This window comes from Andrographis paniculata, unplaced genomic scaffold (genome assembly GCF_009805555.1).
Source record: "Andrographis paniculata isolate CXL003 unplaced genomic scaffold, ASM980555v1 Contig75END, whole genome shotgun sequence".
Lineage (NCBI taxonomy): Eukaryota > Viridiplantae > Streptophyta > Magnoliopsida > Lamiales > Acanthaceae > Andrographis > Andrographis paniculata.
This window is the reverse complement of record NW_026137612.1, coordinates 2,531,772-2,541,533: the sequence shown is the minus strand read 5'-3', so window position 1 is coordinate 2,541,533 and position 9,762 is coordinate 2,531,772. Positions and strand designations below refer to the sequence as shown.

The 9,762-nt window shown below is 43.1% G+C and overlaps 1 protein-coding gene across 1 annotated transcript; it reads right to left on the bottom strand.

Moving 5' to 3' along the window:
* Positions 1-8,406: 8,406 nt before the first annotated feature.
* LOC127266276 (uncharacterized) lies at positions 8,407-8,793 on the bottom strand. Its single transcript, XM_051296465.1, has one exon. It carries the CDS (start codon positions 8,791-8,793, stop codon positions 8,407-8,409), a length of 387 nt encoding a protein of 128 aa, XP_051152422.1.
* Positions 8,794-9,762: the final 969 nt, after the last annotated feature.

Here is a 9,762-nt window from a genome sequence, read left to right as displayed (position 1 = left end):
ATATGAAATATTTTTTTATAGTATTATATTTTTTTTGAATGGGTAGTTTATATCAAGAAACACATATATATACGAGAAGTCGTACGGATGATTACCTGTTTTTACTAAATTATCCTTAATACTGAAACAGTGTATCTTTATATCAGTAGTACGTACAGGTAATATTATGGGCAAGTATGACTAAATTTGTCAATAAACCCCACGTTGTCAGTTATACTGAAAATATTGGATGTTCTTAAGCGTTGTGTATTTTCAATTCCATTTGCTATTTTGTAGTGATTTACTTGTACAAAATATATTGATATGGATATCATTTTGTAGATCACAATATTTTCTTTAATACAATAACTTAGTTACAATATTTTAATGTTATGATATATAAAAAAATACATTTGAAACTAATGCATGGGTTTTTGAATTTGTTGGACACGCAAAACAAAAAAAATTTTGGTCCGACTAGACGGCTGCTCTTATAAAGAACATAAAAAATATATATTTATATAATTTATTATATTTCTTTCTCTCCTGTTTCTATCCCAACCAACTACTTACTGGATGGTTCTCCTCCTCTTTCTATCCCAACCGACTAATTACTGAATGGTTTTCCTTCTCTTTGCCATCCGACCAATTCAGTATATATATCATTTTGTAGAAAATAATTTATTAATATAATAGAAAAAAATTATCCAAAGAAAAATATATTTTTTTACGAACGTCGGCTGATCCGGAGGTCGGCTGATACAGAAGTCGGCTGATACGGAAGTCGGCTGATACGGAGGTCGGCTGATCTAGAGGTCGGCTGATACCGAGGTCGGTTGGAAGGGAGGTCGGCTGATACCGAGGTCGGCTGAAAGGGAGGTCGGCTGATCCAGAGGTCGGCTGATACGGAAGTCGGCTGATATAGAGGTCGGTTGATCCAGAGGTCGGCTGATACAGAGGTAGGCTGATACCGAGGTCGGCTGATACCGAGGTCGGCTGAAAGGGAGGTCGGCTGATACCGAGTTCGGCTGATACGGAGGTCGGCTGATACAGAGGTCAGCTGATACGGAAGTCTGCTGATACGGAGGTCGGCTGATCCAGAGATCGGCTAACACAGAGGTCGGCTGAAAGGGAGGTCGGCTGATACCGAGGTCTACTGATACGGAGGTCGGCTGATACATAGGTCGGCTGATACAGAGGTCGGCTGATACGGAGCTCGGCTGAAAGGGAGGTCGGCTGATACCGAGGTCGGCTGATCCGGAGGTCGGTTGATACGGAAGTCGGCTGATACAGAGGTCGGCTGAAAAGGAGGTCGGCTGATACGGAGGTCGGCTGAAAGGGAGGTCGGCTGATACGGAGGTCGGCTGAAAGGGAGGTCGGCTGATACGGAGGTCGGCTGATACAGAGGTCGGCTGATACAGAGGTCACCACTTTAATTTTTCAGTCTGTAGTTTTATTTTCCTTAGTTTACTTATGTACCCTACAGTGTTTAAAGATTCTTAATCTCAGGCATTCATTTTATCAAATTCGAAGATATTTCCTATTTTTGGATTTTACTTTGTTTTGTTGAAAAAATACATCAACAATATTCTTTATTTATTTAAATTTATACATTCATATTTATATAATTAAATTTTAAAAATTTAATTAAAATTTTAAAACACATCAATATATATCATTTTATAGATAATTATTTTTTTAATAATTCAGCGGCCGACTCTCTCTATGGCCAACTGACTAACAGCAGCCGACAGTCCAGGGGTCGGGTTTCTCTAAGGCCAACCGACTAACCAGAGACCAACAATCCAGCGGTCGGCGTTCTCTATGGCCAACCGACTAACCAGCAGCCGACAGTCCAGAGCTTGGGTCTCTCTAAGGCCAACCGACTAACCATCCGTCCAATATGTAGTCGGTTGGGATAGAAAGATGAGAGAAAGAAATATAATAAATTATATAAATATATATATTTTTATATATGTGCAGCCAATTGAAATGTGATTCACAATGAACGATAAACTATGCAAACGTATAAATACGACTTGATATATATATAGCTGTTGATGTATTTTTTCAAAACAGAAAAAGTAAAATCCGAAAATAGGAAATTATTTTCGAACTTGATATATTTAGCATCTGAAATTAGAAATCTCTAAACACTGTACAGTACAGAAAATTAACTGGAAATTAAAATGCTGAAAATTTAAATGATGATCCCCAAATCACTGACTTTGTCGTCGTTTGAAGTTGATTGAAGATAAGATTTCAGTTGCAAATTTTAATCCTTAAATACTCTTCAGAAACGGTACTGGAAACCGTCGCGCGAACGGTTATAACGCTTCTTTTTCAACCGTCTGCTAACCCCTCTCCTGCTGACACGTGCCCTCAGCCGACCGAAATTATCACTCTAATTCACTTTCAACAGTGTCCGACCTCCATACCAACCGATCTGCCTATCCAATCACGAATCAGCCGACTCTTTGGACCGACCGCAGACCTTCCGCCTCGTTGGTCCGACCGCCAACCTTTTGACTTACAAATCACCCAAATTTTTGGTCCAGCCGCAAACCTCCCGACTTACAGACCATCCGACTTGTTGGTCCAGCCGCAAACCTCCCTACTTATAGACCATCCGACTTGTTGGTCCAGCCGCAAACCTCCCGACTTATAGACCATCCGACTTGTACATCGTCCGACTCACTGACCAACCGACCTGCGGACTTTTCGACCTTCGGACTTTCCGACCTGCGGACTTTCCGAGCTACGGACCTTCCAACCTGTGGACCTTCGGACCTGCGGACCTGCAGACTTTCCGAGCTACGGACCTTCCGACCTGCGGACCTTCCGACCTACGGACCTTCCAACCTGTGGACCTTCCGACCTGCGGACTTTCAGATCTGCGGACCTTCCGACCCACTATTTCCTTAGAAATACGTCTACTTTACCTGAGTTCCCCGCAATGCCCCTCGACCATTTCGATGACCTCAATTGTTAGGCCCATTTTTCTCTTTAACTTGGGCTTTTTAACCTAATTCTAAATTTCATACGTAACAACTTGCCCGCCGCCATTGGACTTTCAAACGCCATTCCTTAATCGCCGTTTGGAAGTTCATAAACCACAACCCCACTGAGGAATTGCCTCTGCAACTGCGATCAGTTATTGCAACACATTGTGTCACAAAACTCCCCCTTTCTTCAAAACCAGCCTTTGCTAATCGCAATCTCTGCGACTCAAACCATGACAAATCAATACATTCATGCACTTCCCTTCGACGGATCAACCCTCGAAACAGCTTTTGTGGCGATGAAAATGCTTACTCCAACCATTCGCCCCTACTGCACTACCCCTGAAGACTCCAACCGAATGAGAGAGGTCTTTGAGGCAAGAAATCTACTGGCTATCAACAATCTCAACTACAACGCTATCCGTCTCCATGACAACATCAAAACTCATTTGACGGACCCCAAGAATCCATACCGCACCTAGTACCAAAGAGTAGCAGAACATTTCTAGGATCAATGGAAAAATCAACAGATCGATCAGGCCATACGTCTGTCTACACTCCCATGCCATCTACATGAGAAAGTTCTTTTAGCAATGGCAGCGTTCTGGCATCCTGAGGTATGCGCTTTCTTTCTCTCAACAGCCCCCATCAACCCCACACTCAAGGATGTGGCCATGATCGCCCATCTACCCATTGTGGGAGAAGACCCTGTAATAGGTACCCTAGATAGACAAGAGCCCAATGCGGACCATTTGGGTTGGTCACTGGCGGGCATTAAGGAATGGGGCTGGACTAATTTTTTGAATGACCATCAAGGAGCAGACGGGACCCCTGTAATCGACCGGGAACATACAGTCTTCCTGCTCTTTTGGCTCTGTAAGTATGTAATAGTTTCCCCTTCAAAATGTGTCCTCCCTTCTCACCTTGACCTAGCCATACATATAGCTTCAGGTCGTTTCTTTTCGTTAGGCACCCTTTTTCTTGCGAATCTTTTTGAAGGGCTGTCCAGGGTTAGCACCCGTCTTACAGACAAGGATGGTAAAAAAATTAGATACTGCTGCATCAGGCCCCTTCTGGTTTTTAGAATTGTGGTTCCGTCTCTACTTCCCCGACGTTTTCCAACTGGGTCAACCTCCCGTTGCTCCCACACCTGATAAGTCTCTAGGATTAGCCCTCAACCGACTTTGTTTAGGTCACAACAACCTCCAAGCATCTGACCCTATCATAACTGCCATTCTAGCAGATGATCGTAATAACTCTCGATTCTATATGTACCAAAAGTACATAGGTTATGCGTCTGGCCTATTTTGGCCATTCCCTATACCTTCGCCTTTGTCTGAACCGGACCCACTTCCGCATCCCATTTATTCCTTCTCCTGGGATGTTACACTTAAGCCTAGATCCTTATTTTTTAGCAAGAAAATTGATAAGAAAGGCCCCAAAGCATTTTATACCTTCAACTATCAGCCTCAGTTTTTGGCACGCCAATTTGGATGCCAACAAGGCTTGCCTGGTCCTATTGCCCATCCACATTTAATAATTCAGAGTCCAGATGGGAAAGTCATTCCTGATTTGATTGCCCCGTATATATCCCAGCTCACCAATTACATAACTTCCAACTCCTACATCCCTTTCAGAACTTCTCCAACTTCAATTGAAACTTTTCGCGAATGGTGGTCGGTCACCTGGACCTTAATTGCTCCTGACAAAGATCACCTGCTGAGCATCCTTCTACCCCAGCCTGCACTGATATTAGGGGCGACCCTACTGACCAACACCCGAAGGAAATTAATTACCCAGGGCACTAGGTCGGGCACTCCACAGAGAAAAAGAAAAGCCTCCCAGATTCAAGCTATCCCCTTCTCTGAAAACGATCAACAGCCTTTGAGAGACCGCTCAAAAGGTCAGCCACCTGTAAAGACCCGACCTTGCCCAGGTATTTTTCCAATAACCCTGATTCAATACAACTTCTGTACTTAACATTTTATCAACCATCATTCTGATATACAGGTCCGACTTTGGTCAGAGCGACTGCCCCAACTGCTCCAACTCCAAACGAATCATCAGAGTCACCAACCAACCAACTTCATGCACCTGAACCCCCGACCAAATGGCAGACCTTGATACAGGCGCCTTCACCAGCCGAACTGGCAACAACACAAATTTCATCAAACAGTGATGCGACTGCTTCTGCTGCGGTCACCTCAAAAGACAGAACTATCCCTGAGGTGGCCGTTCGTGATACTCCCGACGAACTCGTTGCAGCCGCCCCAGATGCACCCGACCAAAGGGTAGCAGACTTAAGAGCAACCGACCTAGGGACTGCCGACTTGAGAGTGGCAGACCCGACGGCAGCCGACCTGGGGGTTGCCGATTTGAGAGTGGCAGACCCAAGGGCAGCGGACCCTCTACCAGAAATAAACAGACACGAGGAAGAACCCGCAGCTGCTCCACCGAGGGGCCTTTTGCAAGAATTACAAAAATCCCTTCCTCTGACTCAGAGACTTCTGTTAACTTGGTACACGCTTGATACCCTCTTTTCCAAATTACAAGTTAGTGTTTTCATGCTATTGAATACACTACATTCCCACTGTTCAGGGACCCAGATCCAAACCTCAACACCCATTCGAAGCAGCCGACGAGTCAGTTATCGAAGTACCAGTCGCTCATCCTTCTAGACCTATGACTATTATGGCACCTTTAATGACCACCATCCGTCCAGAGGTAAAAACAATTTCCACAATCAATTCTCAATATTTATGCTCCATTCAGTCTGAAATAAATATCATTTCCTCCAGGGATGTTCTGATCTAGCCCTCTTGTCGACTGTCCCCATCCCGACGGACGTCCGAACTATAATTGCACAGGCTATTGACCAATCTTTCCCCGACCTGGGATCAGACTTGCTTGACAGCCTTCTTCAAGACATTGGTGGTCTTCTGTTTCAAATGTCTTCAAAGTCGGCTGCTACCTCCATTCTTCAACAACTGATGGAGCGACTATCTGACCTCTGAAACGAAGTTTTGTTCGCTCAACTTTGGACGACTGAGACACCCTTGCCCGACCAGGATCGAATAAATCTTGAGGCTTCCTTGACCAAAACCAAGGAATCCATTCAACAAGCGACTGGCCGACTAGAGGCCTTAAGAATGCCAAGGCACAAATAGAGGGATCAATCCAGCAAAAAGAAGCAGAACTGAGGGCGCTTTATCAAGAAAATTATGTCCTGGAAGGCCACATAAACAACGAGCAACGCCTGATTGATCGGTACAAGACCAATGCAGCCGACCTGGACCAGGAATTAAAAATTCACGCCCGATCCCAACTCATCAGGCAGTACCAGTCGGCTGCCAATAACAAACGACTCTCCAGAGCAGAAGACAAATGGTTTCAAATTAAACTTGTTTTAGGATCTCTTTTATAAACTTTTGGAAACTTTGACTTGCTAAATAAAATTTTATCCTATTGTTAAGGATCACTTTCCAAATTTCCAACCCTTCGGGGAACAATCAATTCATCTCCTTTATAAACATTTGCAGTCCATGCAAACCAGCAAACAAACGTTTATCCATAAATCAAACCTTGAACACACCTGCTAACAGATATTAAAATGCCACCCCACCATCCTCATGTTCCTGTAAACAATTGGCAAAGTGTTATTCAACCTTTTTTTTTGGGTAATCATCCAGTTAGAGGTCATGCCGAAGACCTGTTATACGTCCTCAAGCAATTAGATTTCAAATTCAGATTTTCCCAACGAGGCAGAAAACTATTCATCGTGTTATTCGCCTGATGGAAAAAGTGCTAGAAGGATATGACACTCTTCGGGATATACAAAATCGCCTTCCCGACATTGATCATCACATAGATTTGATTGAACACCATGTGATAGCCATACTCCCAGACCTTGGCTGGGATCATACCTTCTCCAATCAACGCGTAGTCTTTTCAAGATTACGCACTCTTGTTGATCGTGAACGCCAAGCCGTGACAGACATGAAAGCCCGGACCGACTATGATCTTGAGAAGATGCAAGATCAGTGGGAGAAGTATCGACCTAGCTTAGAGGACCTTGTTGATGAAGAGCCAGAACTGATCCGTAATCGTTGGTATGAAGATTCTGACTCAGGAGAAAGTAATCCTCTGCATGATTCAACATCTGATAATGAATAAACCCTTGTTAGGTTCGAACCCTTGGCAAATGGGTTCTGAATAAACTTACTATTTCATGCTTTCTTATTATCTGGAAAGGTAGGAAAATACCTCTTCAGATATTTAGAATTAATACAGTCGTGTACCCTTTTACCTTCTTGATTTATAATAATAAAGGCACCATTTTCGATTTCCTTTTGAATTATGAATGGACCCTCCCAATTCGGGGACCACTTTCCTAATTGATCAATCTTCTTATATGTTGGAAGAATAGTCTTCCAGACCAAGTCTCCTTCTTTGAATGTTCTGTAAAAGATTTTTTTCCATAAGTCTTAGCCCTGATTTCATTTTGCTTCACAATCTGATCAATTGCATGAAGTCGGTTGACATCCAGACTTTCCAATTGCTGCAACATCAGTTGTTGATATTCCTCAGTAACTTCATCATTGGTAAAATTTGTGCGTCCAAATGAGACCTGCACTTCGGCTGGCAACACAGCATCTTGTCCAAAGGTGAGTTGATATGGTGAAAACCCTGTGGCAGAACTTTTGTTATTCCTATGTGCCCATAAGGCTCGAGATAACAACAAATGCCATTTCCTTGGGTTCCCTACAATCGTTTTCTTGATAATCCCAATGATAATCTTGTTAGTTGCTTCTGACTGCCCATTAGCTTGGGGATAATAAGGCGAAGAATGATTCAGACGAATACCAAACTCTGTCAAGAAACTTAAAAATTTCTCCCCAGTAAAGACCAAACCTTGGTCGGTTGTTACTGAATGAGGTATACCATACCTATATATGATCTGATTCAGCACAAAATCGATCACCTCCTTCTGATCCACATTTTTCAAAGCAACCGCCTCCACCCATTTGGTAAAATAGTCTGTTGCAACCAGAATAAAACAATGATTCTTGGACGAGGGAGGATGAATTTTACCAATGATATCCATAGCCCAAGATTTCAAAGGCCATGGTTTTACCATAGCTTGCAATTTTGTGACTGGTAAATGAATTAACTGCCCATGCCTTTGACATTCTTAGCAGCCCTTGGCAAATTGTATGCAGTCTTCAAAAATCTTTGGCCAAAAGAAACCTAAACGATGAATAGCCCATCTCATATTCAGACCTGCTCGATGAGCTCCACAAATTCCACTGTGCACTTCTGTCATCACCTCCAAAGCCTGCTTGGGCCCCAAATATTATAAGAGCAATCCTTCGAATGTTCTTTTATATAGCACTCCTTCTACCAATTCGAACCACAAAGCTTTCAGTCAAATTCCAATCGGTACATTTGCTCCTGGATCTTGTAAATACATGACAAGTTCTGTCCTCCAGTCGGTTCCTGTTTCTGTCTCCGGGCCGACCTCTGCACATATATCTTTTAGGATTCCCTTGCAACCTTTTTGAGCTAAATCATCTGCAAATTGATTCTCCTTTCTAGGGATGAACTCAATTATCACTTCGGAGATCTTCGATAGCAACCGACCAACCAAATCTCTGTATCTGCGTAGGTGGGGATAAATGCAAACATACTGTTTGTTCACTTGGTTAATCACCAACTGAGAATCTCCTTTTATAATAACCGACTGAACTTTCCTAGCTATCGAAGCCTCAAATCCCAAGATTAAAGCCTCATATTCTGCTGAATTATGGGTCATGGCTTCTAATTGCAACTGCAGATTAATCCTTTGGCCGTCTGGCCCTTCTAACAAAACTCCTGCGCCCGATCTGTTTCCTGAGGTAGAACCATCAAAAAATATTAGCCAATTTCGGGTACTAACATAGGACATGCCCCCGGTCAGTTGTTGCTCATGACCTGCGAAGTCTGCCAAAAAGTCTGTTACTGCTTGGCCTTTGACCGCTTTCAAAGGGAAATGATACAAATTGAAAGGCGCTAATTTAATGGCCCACTTCATAAGTCTGCCCTGCATTGTAGGTCTTTGCAAAATTAACTTGGTGAGATCAATCTTTGAAATAACCTCAACTCTTCTGGGCAACATATAATGTTCAAGTTTGGTGCATGCAAACACCAATGAATAACACATCTTCACTGGCATTGTATAATTTAATTCTGATCCTGTGAGAGTCTTGCTCAAATAATAAATTGTCCTTTCCTTTCCATCATCTCCATCTTGAGCTAGTAAGCAACTGACCACTTCATAGGTTTTTGCCAAATAAAGTTTGAGGGGCCGACCTTCCTTGGGAGGCATCAACACAGGTGGTTGAGCCAATGCTTGCTTTATAGCCTCTAAAGCTGTCTGTTGGTCTGGTCCCCACTCAAAGGCGCTACCTCCTGCCTTCAATAATTTAGTGATTGGTCTGACCTTGCCAGCAGCATTGGAAATGAACCGCCTGAGATAATTTACTTTCCCCAACAGACTTTGAATTTCCTTAACCGTCTGAGGTGGTCGGCTGGCAAGTATTGCCTTGGCTTTATTAGCATCAATCTCAATTCCCCTTTCATGAACCAAAAACCCCAAGAAACTCCCGGCTAATATACCGAAAGCACACTTAGTCGGGTTCATTTTCAATTTGTACTTCTTCATCCGACTGAAAGCATCTTTAAGATCCCTCAAATGTTCCTCAAAACTAGAAGATTTGACGATAACATCATCAATATATACTTC